A 20,374-nucleotide genomic window follows, 5' to 3' on the forward strand; every position below is an offset into this window, starting at 1 on the left:
TATGCTAATTACATTGTTAACAGAACATGGAGTAGCGCAATACAAGAGACTCCTTATTACTTGCTTCATGCTAAGAAGCCTGATATTCAAAACATCTACATTTTTGGTTGTTATGCCACTGTTAACATTCCACTTGATCAAAGAAGAAAAGGAGGTCCTGTGTCAGAAAGATTGAGATTCATCGGCTTAGATGAAACCTCTAAGTACTACAAATTTGCTGATACTCACCATAGAGCATATATTTCTAATTCAGCCAAATTTGAGGAAGACACAAATTGGTCCAGTATAAATAGTAATGATACTTCAGTTTATTTTCCTAAGGATGGTATGGCGGAACCTGATTCTCAGGCAGCTGTTCCAGATGATCCTGATGTTCCAGATGATGAACAGTCTTCGACAGTCGCAGAGGAAATCCCTGATGATGAACTTGAAGGCGGAGATGATGATGAACAATGGACCAACGTTCCAAGGCGTTCAAAGAGAACCACCAAAGGAACTCCTCCAAAGAGATCTACGTCAAGGGTGCTCCCGGGTTCCAGGACCGAGAAGGTGATGTCTGGTGCCTGCACAAGTCTTTATACGGCCTGAAACAGAGTGCCCTCATGTGGTACCGCCTCTTAACCCAAAAGCTAAATTCAATGGGCTTTATTAAGTCCGTCTCAGATGAATGCGTGTTCACAAAAGGGCAAGGTAAGACTTATGAAATTGTTCTTGTTTATGTTGATGATATTGTTTACATTGGTCCCAATGAACGCATGAATGAAACCTTTGCAAAGGGTCTTGAGAAACATTTCACCTTAAAAAGCCTAGGGCATATCAATGATTATCTAGGTGTTCAGTTTGAAAAAACTGAGAAGGGGTTCTCTCTTTCACAAGAAAGTAAGGTTGACCAGCTTTTGCAGAATTGTAACATGTCTGATGCGAACACTTGTCGTTCCCCTATACAGACTGATTTTTACAGGTTAACCCGAGAAGAACATCCTGAATTTGACAACCAAACGCTGTATCGGTCAGTGATTGGATCGCTACTGTACATCAGCAGTTGGACAAGACCTGACATTTCACTGAGTGTGAATCTACTGTCCAGATACGTTGGAAAAGCAACTACGTTTCACTGGTCTTGCATAAAGAGACTGTTGAGATACATGAAGCTTACTAAGGACATGAAGTTGTTCCTTGAGCCGAAACATGATAAGTACCCTGAAGTGATTTGTTATGCAGATGCTGACTGGGCAGGCGATGTAGAAACACGAAAAAGTACTTCTGGTTACATACTGTTCTTAAATGGTTGTCCTATCTTTTGGAAAGTTAGGAAACAGAAGTTTATTTCTTGCTCTTCAACTGAGGCTGAATATGCATGTGTTTCTGATTGTTGTAATGCATTAACCTCTGTTTCTGCTATCATTGATAGTATTTGGGAATGTCCAAAGAAACCAATTGTTATCATGGAAGATAATGTTTCAGTCACATATATTGCTGAAGCTGAATGTGTTGGAGCTCGTTCACGGCACATTGACATCCGGTATAGAAATACCAGAGAGTGTGTGAAAGCAGGATTCGTGAAAATCCAGTATGTGCCTACTACTGAACAGATCGCTGACTTGCTGAATAAGCCGTTGCCAGCTGATCAACATGAATACCTCTCCAACAAAATGTGCCTTAAGTGAATTGATGCCTTGATGTCTTGATGTCCCTTATGTCTCTGATGACTGCCAAAGAAGGGGTGTCACGCTGAGGATTGACAGCCTCCAAAGACATTAAGAAACATCCTGTAGTTAGTTAACTCTGTTTATTAATGTAGCTCCTCCCTCTCTATGATGTAACTGCTTTTCTCACTTCCTCCTTCTTGCAGGAAGAGAAGCTATTAGCAGACATTGTTGTGGTCTTTGTCTTTAGAGATGTAGACACACTTTTAGCCGCTCCGGGCTAAACTTATTTTTTTCTACTTTTCTAATAAAAGTTTGATTCATTTTAATATGGATGCTTGTGCTTTAATATCCATTGACCTCCGGAAAGCCTTACTTCAGTTCTAACGAACTGAGTACTCTGCTGGTAAGATTTTCTGATCCAACACGGTGCACCGACGCTTCTGATATGGGGACTGACAAGAGTGCTGTGCCCTTACAGTCCCCTCTGCCAGCCTTGATTATAAGGGGATCATGCTTCCGCATTCCCCAGTGCTCCGGCGGCCGCCGAACATATGGGAGGTCGCCAGTCTCCTCTAATGACATCAGCGTTCCTTCACTTGTCAGATCGGCTCGGTGATGCCGGGAAGCAATTGCTGACTCAGATGGCGGCATTAAAAAGGCTTGCGGCTTGGCCGCCGAACATATGGGAGGCGGATCCCTTTGAAGCCTGCCGCGTTTATTCCCGAGTGACGGCTGCGGCGGCTGCGTGCGGCTTGAAGACAGCCGCCGAACATATGATGAGCCCCATCCTCACTTTCGCTCGACGCTGAGGCAAGTAATGTCGTTTTCGGGGGACTCCGTGTCCCCAAGCCTCCCAGTGGGGGAGGGCGGACCCCCCCACATTCGGCTTCCAGCCGAGTTTGGCCACGGAGGCCAGTGACCCCAGGCTGACACCCCTTTGTGGGACGGTACCCTCTGAGGGAAGAGGTCTCCTGGGGTAATTCGATGGGGGATGCTGCCCACGGAGGGCAGAAACCCCTCCTGGTCTTCTGCAGCATCTGTAAAACAGTAAGAACAAGAAGAGAAACAGGTTAAACAAATTAAAAACAATTTAAAACAATGAAAAACAATTTCTTTATTACTAGCTAAACTCATACGTCTCGTTACATGGACTGAGTTTTTAAAACTGAGCTCACTGGGGGCAGGCAAGGGGCGGTGCCTAATAATATGTTAATTTTAAACTCAGTCTCGACCAATAGGATTGAGAATAACCCATATTGGACTCTCCTTCCAGATGCAATGGAGAATATTAAAATATACTAGTTAAAGAGAGGGAGAAAGGGAGAGATATAACGGAATTGGATACAATGAGATAAAGAGTAAATTATTCCACTTTTATAAAAAGGCAATTTTCATTAGAGTTCTCCAGTTATATGCATCTCACAGACCCAGTTATCTAATCAGAAGGGATTAAAAAAAGAGAAAAAGAAGCCAAGGGGAACTCAGAAGTTGATTCATTATCTGGGGCTTCTGGTCTCTGTCTTTAGTTTCTCTACGTTCATCTTCTTAGTTGCTCTTAGTCACTCTGTCTTATTCTGCCGAGCAAGGCTTGGCGTCACTTCCAGTTGTTAAGTCTATTTTTCCTTTTTCTCTTTAATCTTTGAGTTATTTATTTATAGTTGAAGATTACATGCTTCTCATGACTCCAAACCAAATCAATTCAAAGTTCAAATCTTTTCTAAACTGTTCAAAAGCTCAGCCACTCCTTCAGACTCAAATTAGCCCTTCTCTTTCTTGGCGTCCCTCGTCTCTTTTGTTACTCAAAATCTGGAGCAGTCATACCAATCAGGCACAGTCACTACAGATCCTCCTAAGTTATCCACAAAGTTATTTTCTCCAAAGTCTGAAGTTAAACAATGCTCTAGGGCAGTGTTTCCCAACCTTGACTACTTGAAGAGATCTGGACTTCAACTCCCAGAATTCCCCAGCCAGCAACTCTTCAAGTTGCTAAGGTTGGGAAACACTGCTCTAGGGTTTCTAAAGATCCACGCTCCAACCAAGTTAATGATTTTACGATGATCCGTTCCTTCCGCTCCTTTGTTAACCGCCTGTCAGCGGATTGTCAAACTCTTGATTCAGAAGAAAGCAATGACAGCAATAATCAAAAATACTATCAAGTATTGAACAGTCCTGTCAGTACAATCATTGAAAATTAAAGCTTATAAAAAGACCTTTCATTAAAAAAAAATAGCTGATTCAGGATGATTGCTATTTTCTCCGACTAGGTTACTTTGAAATTAGTCTCTTTTCTCCCACCTCACTATCACCGCCTCATAATTCGTGGGTTTAAAGTTATCTCTTCCCTAGTCGGGTGGATATCCTGATAACCAAAGGACACTGCACTGTAGAGCACTGCAAGTTATGTCCTTATAAAATCTTTCAGTATGGTGTAACAGCTTACTGAAAACAGATACATCTGTCACTCTCACTTGCTTCTTCTTTTCTCATGGCTGCTAGAGCTTCGGGCCTGCCATACTGGAATCAGCAACGACAGGCACCTTCCACCCCAATAGAGAGGGTTCCCTTCACACCAGCTGGTGAACACCTTCTACCATCTGATGCCCGGTTAGTCCCTCTTCATTCCACGTCGTCCTACAAATGAACTATGCCCCGAAAGGTTTCAAGATTTCAGGAAAAAGCAACCCCTGGAGGGAGAGATCCCCTCCTTGTGGCTGCTGTACCCCAAGCAGCCATGGAAGTCTCACCCTCTTTCTGCCTTGTGTGGAAGAATTGGATCCTGCTTACCCTCGCTGGGGTGGTAGGTTGGAAGTGAGTCTCCAATTTTGTTTGGAGGGTTGACCAGGCAATTGTTTCCACTGGATCAGGGTCTGCTAGCATCTGTGCCAGGGCGTATATGTTGGAACTACAGTGGTTGAGAAATATGGCTCTTTCCCTGTCATCTGCAGCATTGTGTAGGTTACATGCTTGCAGGAAGATTCGGAATTTGCTCCATGTGCTCTTTTCTGCGTTGAAGTATTCTGGAGCTTGAGCCACCATTGTTGCCAGTTGTTCTAGTTGCATGCCGGTTCTGGTCCTTTGTCGCCAGTGTTTGGTTCTGGAAGCAGGGACAAACACGTTGTAGCCTTTAACTCATTTTATTGGGTTGACTTGAACGGGTCCCAGAGGGTTAACAAGTACAAGCAATCTTGGTGTTTCTGAATACACAGCCGTAGCTTTTTCTTTTTTAAAAAAATTCTCTTGCGGAGATGCAATCTCGGTGCAGCTGCAGCTTGCAGCTCCTTCTAAAAGGTTTTTCTCTTGCGGAGGCATAACTTGACAACCACTCAAATTTCCCAGCCAAGTCTGGACCAATCTGCAGCTGGTATGCAAATGGGGGTGTCTATGTACACAACACATGAGAAGAGCCAACCTCCCCTGCAGATCATAAGAAGGTTGATGCAAATAAGAAGGCATCTGCCTAACTTAATATTGGTCCTTAATAGAATGAGTTCAGATGTTGGAATGTTTGTAATTCTTTCCTGTTTCTTTTACTACTTGTTAAAGAAAACTCGGTGTCACTTTTTGGGCATCTACATTGTGCTAAGATCCTGTTGGGAGGGAGGGATCTTTATTCAGCAGGAAAAACAAATAAACCATTCTTTCCTTTCACTATCAGAAAGCAGCCAACCATTTGGCATGTGAGGAAATGCAGAGGAGTAAGGAACCATGGCCTGGGAGAAATGATGGTCTCCCTGGGAATAACCTCTCCGCTGTCTTCATTTCTAAATATAATGTAGTGATGCAATATACATAGTCAAAGAGCTATAGATTACTGAATAAACTAGGAATTTAAAAGAACAGCTATTTATTTATTTATTTATTCATTCATTCGTTCATTTATTTATTTATTTATTTATTTATTTTTGTATGCCGCCCCTCTCCGTAGACTCGGGGCAGCTAACAACAGTGGTAAAAACAACATGCGACAATCCAATACTAAAACAGCTAAAAACCCTTATTTTAAAAACCAATCATACATACAAACATACCATACATAAATTGTCATGCCCGACGACAGAGGTGGGTTTTAAGGAGCTTACGAAAGGCAAGAAGGCTGGGGGCTATTCTAATCTCTGGGGGAGTTGGTTCCAGAGGGCTGGGGCCACCACAGAGAAGGCTCTTCCCCTGGGTCCCGTCAAACGACATTGTTTAGTTGACAGGACCCGGAGAAGGCCCACTCTGTGGGACCTAACTGGTCGCTGGGATTCGTGTGGCAGAAGGCGGTCCTGAAGTATTCTGGTCCGGTGCCATGAAGGGCTTTATAGGTCATAACCAACACTTTGAATTGTGACCGGAAACTGATGGGCAACCAATGCAGACTGCGGAGTGTTGGTGTAACATGGGCATATTTAGGGAAGCCCATGATTGCTCTTGCAGCTGCATTCTGCACGATCTTAAGTTTCCGAACACTTTTCAAAGGTAGCCCCATGTAGAGAGCATTACAGTAGTCGAGCTTCGAGGTGATGAGGGCATGAGTGACTGTGACTCCCGATCCAGAACCTGGGCAAATGCCCCCCTCGCCACAGCTGAAAGATGTTTCTCTAATGTGAGCTGTGGATCGAGGAGGACGCCCAAGTTGAGGACCCTCTTTGAGGAGGTTAGTAATTCCCCCCCCCCCAGGGTAATGGATGGACAGATGGAATTGTCCTTGGGAGGCAAAACCCACAGCCACTCCGTCTTATCTGGGTTGAGTTTGAGTCTGTTGACACCCATCCAGACCTCAACAGCCTCCAGACACCGGCACATCACTTCCACTGCTTCACTGACTGGACAAAGGATGGAGATGTAAAGCTGGGTATCATCTGCATGTTGATGATACCTCACCCCATGCCCTTGGATGATCTCACCCAGCGGTTTCATGTAGATATTAAGTAGCAGGGGGGAGAGGACCAACCCCTGAGGCACCCCACAATGGAGCAACCTAGAGGTCGACCTCTGACCCCCCACTGACACCGACTGCGACTGACCGGAGAGGTAGGAGAACCACTGGAGAACAGTGCCTCCCACTCCCAGCCCCTCCAGCCGGCGCAGAAGGATACCATGGTCGATGGTATTGAAAGCCGCTGAGAGGTCAAGGAGCACCAGGACAGAGGATAAACCCCTGTCCCGGGCCGCCAGAGATCATCCATCAGAGCGACCAAAGCAGTTTCCGTGCTGTAGCCGGGCCTGAATCCTGACTGCTGAGGACCTAGATAATTGGCTTCTTCCAAGGACCGCTGGAGCGCCACCACCTTCTCAACAACCTTCCCCATGAAGGGAAGGTTGGAGAGTGGTCGGTAGTTGTTAAGAATGTCTGGTTCCAGGGAAAACTCAATGTGATTTGAGTTTTCAAATCACAATGTGATAAAATACAATGTGATTTGATGAAATGGAAGAAACTACAACTCTCATTATTAGGGAGAATAGCGGCTATCAAACTTAGTATCTTGCCCAAAGTACTATTCTTATTCCAAACAATTCCAATTCAATTGAAACAAGAATTTTTTATAAAATTGAACAAAATTACCAGTAATTTCATTTGGCAGAACAAACGTCCGAGAATTCGCTTAAAATATCTACAAGATAGAAAAGAAGAAGGAGGCCTGGCACTCCCAATTTGGAAAGATTATTATATCGCCGCATCCCTAACTTGGATGAGAGAATGGATGAGCTTATCTAATACCAGGCTACTTAGTCTAGAAGGTTACGACCTTCATTTAGGATGGCACTACTATCTCTGGGATGAAAAACCTAAGACGCACAAATATTTTACCAACCATCTGATTAGGAAATCCCTAATATATACTTGGAAAAAAATTAAGAGAAAACTCTACAAAGGAATCCCACTATGGTATGCTCCATTAGAAGCATATGTTCACCCCAATTTTCATAAAAAAACCCAATATAATAAGGTACAAGGACATAATAAACTCCAATGGTGAACTCAGATCAAGAATAGAATTAGAAAATCTTGGTCAAAAAACGGAATGGGGGGAATACTTACAGATACAAACCAAATTCAATAAGGATAAAAGTAAACCAGGAATAGTTAAAAATGCCCCTTTGGACAAATTATGTACAGGTTCCCAGGAACAATTAATTAATTTTTTTTACTGCTATCTAAATTATAACGAAATGGATAATACCAATACAAAAATTAACGTAAAACAATGGAATCTGGATCTTAAAAAAGAGATTAAAGAAGACGAATGGCAATTACTCTGGAGCAGAAATTATAAACTAACCATAGCCACGTCCTACAAAGAGAACTTAGTTAAAATGTTTTACAGGTGGCACATTACCCCCATAAAACTAACAAAACTAAACAATAAACTTTCACCATATTGCTGGAAATGTCATCAAGAAATAGGCACCTATTTCCACCTATGGTGGCAATGCATAAAAGCCCAGAATTATTGGAATATAATCGGACTCTGGATTGATGAAATACTGAATTTGAAAATTGAAAAAACCCCTGAATGCTTTCTTTTGGGCATTCTTAGACAAAAGTTGCCTAAAACCCAAATACACTTACTTGTCTACTTAACTACAGCAGCCAGGCTAACCTTTGCGCAGTGGTGGAAAAACGAGGATATACCTCCTAAAGACGCAATAACAAAAAAAATTAAATACTGTGCAGAAACGTCGAAACTAACTATGCTAGTTAGAAATGAAAAAATGTCATCATTCAACAACTGTTGGGATCCCTTTTACAGTTGGTTAGAAAAAAAAGAGAATATCACGCTACAAGATTAAAATGATGGTTATAAACTCGACCAGATACAAATCCGGTATATAGCTTTTTTGTACTTTGTTGATATAGTAATAAGAGACCTTAGATATATATATATATAGAATACTTACTACTATTTTCAAAATCTCTACTCTTTGATTAATTCAACACTTGCATTTGCCTACCCAGATCAACAATCAGAACCATGGTAATGAGCTAATAAATTAGGAATTAGTTCCCGTTTTCAATACAGCTCCACCGTACACTTGCCAACCCCTTTATCTTTTCTATCCTTTCTTCTTCCTCTGTATTTTCTTTTCCTTTTTCTCTTCTCCTTCACTCTTTTTCCACTTACTTTCCTATTCCTTTCTCTACAAGTTTTTATGTTTATAAATTGTTATAATATGCTAGGATCTAACTGTTATTTGTTTTAATTAGTCTTTTATATTTTGTACATTTGTAAATAAAAATTTTTTAAAAAAAGAATATTGAATACAAAATATTTACATATAGACAAATATTTGGAATGTACATACAATAATATATATAAGTCGCTGTATAAAAATACTGTTTACCCCAACCCCCTCCCACTTCTCTTTTTTGTATTCCCATCCCCCTTTGCCCTGTTTTCTCTTTTCTTTTTTATATAACCTAATAAAGTATATTTTTTTTTAAAAAAATTTTTTTTTAAAAGAATGCCTGGTTCCAGGGAAGGCTTCTTGAGGAGGGGACGCACAAGTGCCTCCTTGTAGGGATCCAGAAAGGACCCCTCCCCAGAGAAGCGTTGACAATCTCCTGGACCCAGCTCCGTGTCACTTCCCTGCTGGCCGAAACCAGCCAGGAGGGACATGGATCCAGCAAACAGGTGGCGGAACTCACAGCTCCAATGGCCTTGTCCACTTCATCAGGTGTCGCCAGATCAAACTCATCCCAGACAGGTGGACAAGTACAGGCCCCAGTCACCTCAACTGAATCATTATCAGTCGACTCTGTTTCCCAATTGGAGTCGAGGTCCGCCCGGATCCAAGCGATTTTATCAGCGAAAAACGTGTTAAAATCCTTGGCACTACTCTGCAAGGGTTCCCCAACTCCCCCCTCATTAAGAAGGGAGCGGGTCACCCTAAACAGAGCGGCCGGGCAGGATTCCGCTGATGCAATCAAGGTGACATGATACGCGCATCTTGCCGCCTTGAGCGCCACTTTGTAAATCTTAATGTGAGCTTTTACAAGTGTTCGATCAGATTCAGACTTACTCTTCCTCCCTTGCTTCTCTAGACGTCTCTTCTGGCGTTTCAACTCCCGGAGCTCCTCGTTGAACCATGGGGTTCTACGGGGTCTAGCGCCATGGAGAGGTTGCAACGGCGCGATTCGGTCAAGAGCCTCCGCTGCAGCCTTGTTCCAGGCCTCAGCCAGAGACTCCGCCGAGCTGTGGACGAGTGTATCTGGAATAACCCCAAATGCCTTCTGAAAACCTTCTGGATCCATCAGGCACCTGGGGCGGAACAACCTAATTGGTTCTGCCTCCCTACGGGGAAGGATTGGAGCCAGGAAGTCAAGCCGCAGTAGAAAATGGTCTGACCATGACAAAGGCAACATTTCTAAGCCCCTTAGTCTCAGACCGTTACTCAATTGCTCAGAGAGGAATACCATGTTGGATGCGTGCCCCCCCTCGTGAGTCGGACCCTGTACTACTTCAGCTATGAAATCTATTAAATCATCCACTTTCAGTCCAATTCATTTTAAAGGGAAAAATGAAAGAATGAATGTTGGGAATACCATCAAGAGATCTTAGACAAAAATGGGGACGGAAATCTAATGATCAAAGAGATGAAATAGAAGATCCAAGCAGTGGCCTGATCACATCATATATAAGGATCCCACCTCCCTCTACACATTTTCCTCCCAGGCCCAGCCTTACCTGCTTTTCCACCTTTAGCACTCGGCCCATCATGCTGAGTTCATCTACTAGGTCGACCTCCAATGGTGCTTTTTCTCCTTTCTCCCGTGTCTTCTTATCCATGGCAATACTTCCCCGACCCACAATTTGATCCACACTGGAAAGAGTGAAGATAGAGATATGGGGGAAGAGGACATCAGGTGAAACAAAACGAGGCTATTTGACTCATTTAAGGAACTAGATCAAGGCAGGGACATTAGGTCTACTTCTGAGAATTCCACCTGAAAGGTGTCTAAAAGTGATCCTGTCACTTTCTAGTTTACCCCAGAACTGTATATCCCCAACATAAAAATAATTGCAACAGTTCTCCCCAAACCTAAGTCTTTAGCAGCCAAGTGGGGAAGGACCAACTGCTTTTGCTTTTCTGCCCAAGTGGCTGTGTTGACCTTCTTTTTACATTTGTCACTGGGACTTTTCCATTTTCTCACAATATCTTGTCTGCAGCTGCATCATAAACCTATGAAAATCCAGTCTTCTGGGACACTAAATTCAATTCAACCTATGCTGGCCAAATCTGTAGTTGTTTCTGACTGTGATCTCCAGTTGTAATCTTGCCACCAGCACCAGCATAAGTTTTGGCCTTTCACATTGCTGGGAAAATAATCCTGAACACCCACTGAGCCCCAGTATTTCTCCTCACCGTGTCTGGAGACTTTTGATTCTACCAAGCATGTCCAGATGGCCAGCTGAGTATTGCTCAATCACATCCTTAACATCATATGGTCTCAGGGTCTCCTTGAACTTTCTTTTGGCTACCAGGAATTTAAGAATTCTGCAAGAAAACATGCTTATTTTTTTAAAAGTTAAAATGTAAGGCACCAGAACTTGTAGGAATAAACTTTTATTGGTCTGGGTAACCTTGTACGACATACTCCCATGCTGTCAGAATTGCTGGTAGGGAGAGAAAAATGCAACCTGAAAGCAGATGTTGTGGCCCAGTCTTCTTCAACCCAATGTCCCCTGATTTAATCAGCTTTAAGCCTATAGAACAAATAGACTTTTATATTTAGTGGTTTCAGGTAAACCACTTCAACTGAAGTTCAACAAAGACAGCAGCAAATTCTAAAATGTTAACTAAATGACTCAATTATAATCACCCACCCACTCTGCTCTCCATTTTAAAGGCCTACAAGGCAAAAATTGCATCAATGTCAAAGTGTAGAATTGTTGAGCCTACCAAAGGCTTTCCTACTTGAACAAAATCAAGCACAATTTTCAAGATCTATTCTGGGGCTGGCCTGAATACAGTGGCAGCAGCAGTCAGAACTGAGACAGGTACCCCCACTCAATCTATCCTAAGAGTATTTCTTTCTTTCTTTCTTTCTTTCTTTCTTTCTTTCTTTCTTTCTTTTTCTTTCTTTCTTTCATTTATGGTGAAGCATTCTCCCAATGGAACCTGATAGACTACAAAAATACCTTGAAGGGCACACTTCAACCCATCTCATGGATCAATCAATTTCAAGGAGCAACAGAGAGATCATCACATTTTCTAATTGTGAATTTCACAGTCATTCATTTCTTACTGCTAATGTACAACTGAAATATTTCCTTTGCTTTCAAATATATACTGCCTAAAGTATATATTCGGCCATGAGACCCTTCCCCGTCTTCCTTTAAAGCCAACTCTAATTGTCTTTTATTTCAATTTCTTTAATCTCAATTTCTCTTGAGAGCAACATCTAGACTACAAAAAGTCTATGCTATTTGGCTGTACAATCCCAAATGCTGAGACTTTGATTTGAGAGGACCAGATGCTTCAAAACAAAGGAAGATTTATCAGGAGGCCACCTTGTGGACCCAAACCTGGAGTTCTTAGCTTTGATTCCAGCTTTACAGCACTCACCTGACTGCTCGGATCAAGGTCTTTACAGTAGGCATGATGTCTTCAAAAGTCAAGTCACATTGATGGGTCTTCTCCTCACTACTTTCCTCTGTAGGACCATCAGCTATGAATGGAAACATGATTTGGTGGGAGGAATATCCTTTAGGTCAGGGTTCCCCAACTTTAGCCATTTCAAGATATGTGGACTTCAACTCCCAGATTTCTTTAGCCACCATGTTGGCTTTGAAATTTTGAGATTTGGATTCCACACATCTTAAAAGTTGCTGAGGCTGGAATGCGCTGTCCTAAGGGAAATGTGTGGAATATAAACATAAGAAACTATTTAATAAAATATACCAAATTGTAAAACTACCATGTTTTGAACTCTTCAGAAACATGAGAAGAGGTGTAATAAACAAATAATTCTTAGCAAGATTGATTAATGTCCTTTTCAGATAGACTACTTATAAATTAAAACCATATGAACATTTCCCAACCTTCAGCTTTGGATGCTTCCAAAATTTACCATCCACTGGTGTCCGGGGCTTCAGCCTCAATGAGGCCCGGAATTTTGTCCTGTCATTGAAGCTCCAGCTCTTCTGTACCTTGCTGGGGCTGATGCCTTCATTGACATTCTCTGTACTGGGAGAGCGGTGGAGTGGAGGCACTAGATGCTGCTTCCCCCGGCTACCTTGCCTCTGAGAATGGCTCACTCGGATGCGGTCTTTGAGTCCCATTTTATTGCTGGAAAGGGTTTAGAGTGAAAGTTAATTGGGGAACATGTGAACTGGAGAGGATGAAAAGTCACAGCTGAAGGGGGCCCTAGACTCAAATCTGCTGCACTCCTCTGCTTACCCTTTGAATAGATTACAGTTTTGACTGGGGGCTTTCAGGGATCACAGTGGACTCATTGGCCCTGAAATCCCATACAGTTCAGATAACCCTCAACTTACAACTGTAACTGAGCTCAGAATTCAATTATAAACCAAGAGTCACCACATGACTGTGCCTGATTTTATGAGGCAGTTGTTAAGTGAATCATGACTATTATAAAATGAGCCCTGTAGTCACTAATACTAATATGAGTATGAGATGTATGGTTGTTTTTATATTAAGGGTGTAAAATTGTTTTAATCATTGGATTTGTACTGTTTTGTTGTTGTGAGCCACTATGAGTCTTCGGAGAGGGGCGGCATACAAATCTAATAGATAGATAAATAAATAAATAAATAAATAAATAAATAAATAAATAAATAAAAGCAATAGAACTTATATACCGCTCTCTAATCAGTTTACAGAATCAGCCTTATTGCCCCCAACATTATGGGTCCTCATTTTACTGACCTTGGTAGGGTGGAGGGCTAAGTCAACCTTGAGTCATTCGGAATAGAATTCCTGGAGTGAGCAGCAAGTTAACCTGAAGTACTGCATTTTAACCACTAAGAGATATATTCTTTACAAAAATAGGTGTTTTGGGCTGAAAATTTGCCAGCCAAATGCCAGTCTCCAGCAAAAAACGCATCATAAATCACAATTATATGACAGTGGAATCCTACAAATGGCCATAAATAAGGATGCAAAATGTCCAAAATGCAATCATATGACTGCAGGGAGGAAGAGTCTTATTGGGACTGTAAGTAGCTCAATGGGGGTCTGTCATAACTTTGAATGGTTGTAATTTGAAGTCTTTATGGAGAAACCCCTAAACATTCCCTTCAGTACTAGTTTTCTGTAAAAGGTTAAATTAAAAAAAGTCTCAATAAAAGATTTTTTTTAAAAAAATTGTTTTAAAAATAAAAAGTCTAAATGCAAATCTACACCAAATTCTCTGCAACACCCACCTCATTGTAGAATTCATGACTTTGGTGTAGTGTGTTCATTATCGATTTGTAGGGACTACAAAGTCAAGCAGCTGATTTCAGTTAGAGAAAGGATAGAGGAAAAGGGCCCAAACGAGCTCATGCTACAACCCCATTCATAGTCCGGAGCCCTTTCCAAAATACTTACAAAATGGATTGAAATGAAATGAGTAACAAACCAAACAGGAAATGTTAGAACAATTAAAAGATGAAGAGACTGAAAGACACAATAAGACCAGGGATGCCTGCAAAGGAGATGTTTGGAAGCTCAGCAAGTTCAACACAAGATAAGCTGACTGAGAGTTTTATTTAAGATCATGTTTTGGCCAATAAACCAAGAACATCTTCCTTGATAGCAAGGGAAGGCCTGCAGCACAAGCAAATGTGGCTGTGGAAGGAAGAAGAATTTGACTCAACAGAAGAAAAAACAGTATAGCTCAGGGTTGAACTGTGGAGTCCTTGATGCTCTCTGAGCTTGGTTGTTTTCTTGCAGTCATTACCTGATTAGGTAAGCTCATCAGTGGTAGATTTCTTTTGCTAGAAGAGATTCAGGGGTGAGGTCCAATTTACCTTGCTGCTGGTTCACTTCCTCCACTTGCATGCACATGCATATGCAGTGCAAAAAAAAAAAAACTCTGGAAGAAAAAAGGCAAATACAAAATGGCGATGCATGCACAGTGCCCGTAACTCGGCTTCTGTGCATGTGCAGAAAAAAAATTTAAAATGGGAAAAATAATTTTTTTTAAAAAATGGTGACACACTTGGACTGGCATTGACCAATCTGGTTTGGTGACATCATTGTGGCCTCATCAGTGGGTCATTACCGGTTTAGGTGAACCAATCTGAACCAGGAGGAACTCACTCCTGAAGAGACTGTGGTTTGCTCTCTATGTATATAACAAGTGACTTACTCTGTCAGAGTTGATGGAACTGTTCTTGGTGGTTCTTCCTAGGTTAGGATCTTATTTAGTTGGGTAATGAATTGTCTGTAAGAAAATAACCAAGCTCAGAGAGCGCCAAGGATCCTATGCTTGTCCCAATTTGCCTATTTTTTGAAAGTATCCTGGAGGATTCAGGTGGAGATGGGTCTGTGGAGGACAAGAACTAAAACAAACAAACAAACAAACAAACAAACCCCAAGATGGCAGCTACATTGAAGCCTTGTGTACTTTTTAAATGCACATCATTTGCAACTATTAGGTACATAAATATTTTGCTTAACACAAGTGCAAAGGGGATTTTGGAGGGTGGTGGCAGTGAAAAATGTCAAAATCAGAGCCACATCAATACAAATAAAGTCCTGCCCCTTTCTGAAATGTGTTGCATGTGCAATGAATGTTAAAAATAAAGGAGGAGCTCCAATCACAGCATTGCAGATATATCCTTCCTGAGGAATCTAACCATAACCCTAACCAAAATTAACATATGTTTCAGTGGCTAACTTTAACTAACTCAACTGAGGTAGTTTGCACTCTCAAGAAGCATCAAGACATTTGCTCTACTAGTATGTTTGGATTTATGAATATGTTCAACTAATCAAACCACTTTGGTTCACACCACGTAGCCCTAAGTCACTGGAAAAATTAGCCAAGTTAAACCCTATCAATTGTAGCATGTTTAATAGCCACAGACAAACAGATGAAATAGGACAGTTTTATGATACAGTGTTTTTTTTACCAGGGGATCCAGTACCAAAATGTAAAACACAGGAAAAGACCAAATTGCTTTTCCTTTTCAAGGATGTTTGGCCCCTCAGTTCTGCACCAGAATGAAAGAGAGAACCAAATGGCATATGACCTAACAGATCCAGCCATGGTTTGGCCAAGAATTTGACTTCAATGGCAGAGCTTCTTTCTTCCCACGTAAGCAGAAAACGGTATTTCTGACCTCGCTGTTAAATGTCTTTGCTAACCATTTCCCATGTGCCTAAGCTAAACATAAATTACAGCCTCTCATTCACAATAGTTGTTTCTCTCTCACTCAGCTTCAAGCATGCATTATGTAGCATTTTGGGCTCATATCTTGATCAAGGGCATCCACTAGTTGTGATCCACAATAGTAAAATCAAAGTTGTGGGTGGACCATTGTCCCTAGAAAACAGGTATACCTTCACATCACTGTTATTAACTACCAGCCTGCGGGTATTTCTCTTTCTCTTCTTCCTGAGTTGGACAATTCTGTTTCCAGCTGGCAAATGGAAGGCTGCAAAAACTAAAACTGGTGGTTATCATCTCTCCCTTTCTGCTTGTTTTTGCTTTCTTTTGGCAGAGAGGAAAGGCATAGCTTTAAAATGCCAATTGGTCCCCAAATGAGAAGAGTCAAAAATCTTCAGTGGTGGGTTGGTGAAAGAGGATGACACAGTAGAACAGTGTCGTGTGGATGTGTCAGGAGTGGGGAAATCCCAGCATCTGAGAAGAATGAGGAGGATAGAATTTTATCATCTTAAAAAAAAAAAACTGTTCCCTATAGCTCCACGGAACTGGCCAAATCAGAAGCCTCTGATTTTTTTTGACATGGAAAGTTATGTAAAGGCAACTTAGCCCCAATGTAGAATTGTCTGTGATCCAAAGGAGATGAAACAGTTCTTATTGGATTGAAGAGGCATCCAAAGAAATAAGATAGGTTGCCTCACCCATGCCTAGCATAAAGAAATCACCGCATTGTGGATCTCAAAATCAGCCACAGCCTAAAGCATGAAGAAATGCCTCCAGATTTATAGAAGCTGAAGGGTCCAGGAAATTAATTCCCTCTTTTCAGTAAGGGTTTGAGATTGATGGAATGAAAACAAAATTGTAAAACTGGCAGAAATGCCAGTTGCCAAATTTGGTTCAGAGAGACAATTTGGTGTGGCAGTGAAGCTAAAAACCAGGAAATCAGGAGTTCTAGTATCAACTTGGGCAGAAAGGTAACTGGGTGACCTTGAGTAAGTCCCACTGTCTCAACCCTAAGAAAGGTTGAAATGGCAACCATCTTGCCAAGAAAATTGCAGAGACTTCTCTAGGCAGCTGCCAAAAGTCAATCTTGTTCCAAAGGTACAACCCACATTGCAAAAAAAAAAAAACAACCAAAAAAACCCCTCTACACAAAAAAACAAAAACCCAACACCCCTTGGTTAGCTAACTTAGAGCCATTAATGGACACAATTCTCACTGTGCAGCTGGCTAAGCAAGGAATCATAAGTGGAATTTTTCTCTAGAAAGCTTGTTCAACAAAATATCCTCTTAAAATCTGGGGTTTTAATCTGCAGGTATGATTTGAACTTAGAGAAATAGTGGATATTTCAGAAGTCCCATCAATTAACACCTAAGCATTAGGCATTTTCTGGCCAATCTTTCAACAAGCACCAGGGTTTTTATTGGATACCTTTCATGCCTTGTTCCCCCAATGTGGCTTCATCCAGCTGTGTTGGATTACAGTGGCCCTAAAGAAGTAGTTTAGGGATGAAGGGCTGTAGTACAAGAGATCTGGAGGACAGCAACTTTGGGGAAAATGCCTTAGTATTTCATAAAGAGAAAATGACAAGAAGAACTGAACTGCTGCTACACTTGCTTTACAGAGGTGACTTTATACCAGTTCAGGAGCCAATGGATTGATTCTTGGGAATTATTTTTGTCACTCCCAAAAAATATTTTTGTCATGCTGAAGTAGCTTTCATAATTCCAGAAGATACATTCCTGCTACGTAGAGTTGTGACTTGTCTGGCTTGCTTTTGCTACATTAGCCCTGTGAACATCTGAGATCTCCCCACCTGAAGCAAGTTTTGGAGGAATAAGGCAGCTGCAACAGCACTGATCTCTGCTCACAGCCATGGCCCAGCACAGGGGTAGGCAAAGTTGGCTTCAACTCACAGAATTCCTGAGCTAGCATAATTGGTTCAGGTATTCTGGGAGTTGAAGTCCACAAATCATAGAAGAGCCAACTTTGCCTACCCCTGGCCCAGCAGATTCCAAAAATACTTTTTAAAAATGAATCACAGGTTGGTAGTTTGTCATCTAACTTGCAAGGATGGCTTTGCACAATGATTGGAGGCATTGTGAAAAGGTCACTCTGAGAGGCATCATCAGTGAAAGCAAATCACTGATCATTGACCTGCTAGTTTTTCACCATCGTGCAAGAATGCATTGTTGAGATCATCCAAATTTTCCGATGGAGGAAACCTGGCAGGTTTTTTTGGCCTGTCTTACTGGGCAACATGGTCATCTGTGTTGATCTTCTTGAGGAAATTCAAAGCAACTCTGCATTCTCAGGTGAGCTGCCTTTTTCAAGAAAGGGCAGATGACTCTGTTTTTTTCACCTTTCAGCCAGTTTTCAATCTCCAGAATTCCCCATTCCTTTAGTCTTTCCCCCATGCAGCTCAATTAAAAAAACTGGAATAACTTCAGGGCCAGCCCTAGGGTAAAATTCCCAACAAGGTCAAATTCCTTCTTCAGCTGGACATAGTTTGGGTGAGGCCTCCTCCATGACAATCATCAAGTCTTAATGTCATGGATAGAAAAAAAAGGGCATGAAATTGTACATACCAAGATTCTTTCAATACCTTCTGCTGTATGGTTCAATCTGACAAGCCAATGGACTAAGTCTAAATCTTTTTAGGACTGTTAGGTTATCCAGCCAAGATGTTCATGGATTGCATCCATATCTCAAATCGAAATCTGCCCATTTGTAAGAGGTGGAATCACTACATCTGAAAGGACAAGGGAGACCTTCCTGTCTTCCTTCTTTCATGTTTCCAAGTACCTACCACTGGCCCTAAGAGTTATTCCAGAGTTATAATCAGGCAGCTACAAGAAGGTAAATCTCCAGCACAGCTTTATACTTTTGTTTGAAAGTAGAACCTGAGGAAAACAATTTTTCTGATTTGAGATTTGGGGGGTATGAAAAACCAGAGAGAAATACAAAAACTCCCAAAACAAACTGAAGTGAGGTTGAGGTTCAAAGTATCATGATGGAGGCCCACTTGATTGCTATCTTGGCCTGAAATGATTCCTTGCATTCCATATTAGGCTGAACCTTCAACCATCAGGTACTGTTTTCCATTAGATTCACTCTCCAAGACTCAAGAAACATAAAACCTTTTTACAATCATCTCATAGTTGGTTGCTTTGGGAACCTGGACAAATGCTCATGCCTTATATTATCAACATCCTAAGAAATCTATATCATGTTGAAGTGTTTTGATTACTTTTAATTAATCCAGCAAATCTCCTATAGTCATCAGAGGTCAGAATAATGTGGCTTGGATGGTTGGGGCGAGGATGAAGAAGAGAAAAGAAGCCGAAGGCTTTTAGAAGAAAGGAAGAATTCAGAAAGGGTTAAGTAGCAACAGAGTTCCCTGGGTTCTTTGTCTCTCATCCCAAGGTGGCCCATGTTGAATCCAAGTGCATTTGTTTTGATTCTTGCTCGAAAGCTGCACTGGAGACATACCTTTTTTTTTTTCAGGAGAGCAAACATATCTCCACCCTGAAAGAGCATCATAACAAATGGGAAGGAAGGACATCCCCATGCACTTCTCCATTGCACTTGATTTTTGCAGCATGCCCTCTCTGATATTAAAAAGGGAAGGGTTTGAATCAATGGGATAACCATAATGCAAATAGAGTATGAAGATCAAGACAAGCCCCAAACATCTCCTGGGCAGCAGATCCAAAGCCTCGGTACCTCTGTTTCCAGCCGGTGGGAATCCGAAAGAAATTCCTTTTACTACTAAAGATCTGGCTAGAGAGAGGAGAAGGAAAACAAACAAACAAACAAAAAAGAACAAAAACAAAAAGAAGAGTGGGGGGGGAGAGAAGACAAGAAGGAAAAAAAGGAAGAGAGGGGAAAGGATTAGTAAGGGAAAGGCAGAGGGGAAAGCCATGCTGAGGCCAACAGGACTGGATGAATGTTGTGAGAGCACCATCCACAGGACACCTCACTCAGGACACCCCAAAATTCACTATGATTTCCAATGCCATCATCGATATGGACAACTCACTTAGCCTCCAGGAAACAAGCCAGCATCACCAGAGCTTCCTGGAGGAAGACTTGGTTTAAACAAAATGATCAGCAGAGTTCAGATCTGGAAATGGGCATATTGGCCAAGAAGGTCAGACGTCACATTACTCATGTTCTTCTTGTCCATTGATAGCTCTTCCCAGTACCTCCATTAAAGGGTCCTCTTCTTGACTGTGAGGAAACCCAAAATAGAATAGAGTTTTCTGTTCTCACTATCAATTCCAATTGCTTCTTTTACAGCTTATAACCAGTCCTCATCTCCAAGCCCTGGCTGCCTTTTAATATGGGCTTAGCAGGTGTTCTGCGCTGGCAATGGGCAAATAAAATGTTTCTCTGTTGCTT

The 20,374-nt window shown here is 41.7% G+C and overlaps 1 protein-coding gene across 1 annotated transcript in view; it reads right to left on the reverse strand.

Annotated features, from left to right (window-relative positions):
• The window catches only part of LOC139174263 (potassium voltage-gated channel subfamily KQT member 4-like), a 389,569-nt gene that overhangs the window by 35,094 nt on the left and 334,101 nt on the right, over positions 1 to 20,374 (reverse strand). Inside the window, exons 10-13 of the mRNA XM_070764531.1 lie at positions 12,706 to 12,923; positions 12,201 to 12,303; positions 10,998 to 11,129; positions 10,319 to 10,454 (exon numbers count right to left, since the gene is read on the reverse strand). Coding sequence (XP_070620632.1) covers positions 10,319 to 10,454; positions 10,998 to 11,129; positions 12,201 to 12,303; positions 12,706 to 12,923 — 589 coding nt within the window. The remainder of the gene's footprint in view (positions 1 to 10,318; positions 10,455 to 10,997; positions 11,130 to 12,200; positions 12,304 to 12,705; positions 12,924 to 20,374) is intronic.

Source organism: Erythrolamprus reginae, chromosome 11 (assembly GCF_031021105.1).
Source record: "Erythrolamprus reginae isolate rEryReg1 chromosome 11, rEryReg1.hap1, whole genome shotgun sequence".
In the NCBI taxonomy this organism is placed as follows: Eukaryota; Metazoa; Chordata; class Lepidosauria; order Squamata; family Dipsadidae; genus Erythrolamprus; species Erythrolamprus reginae.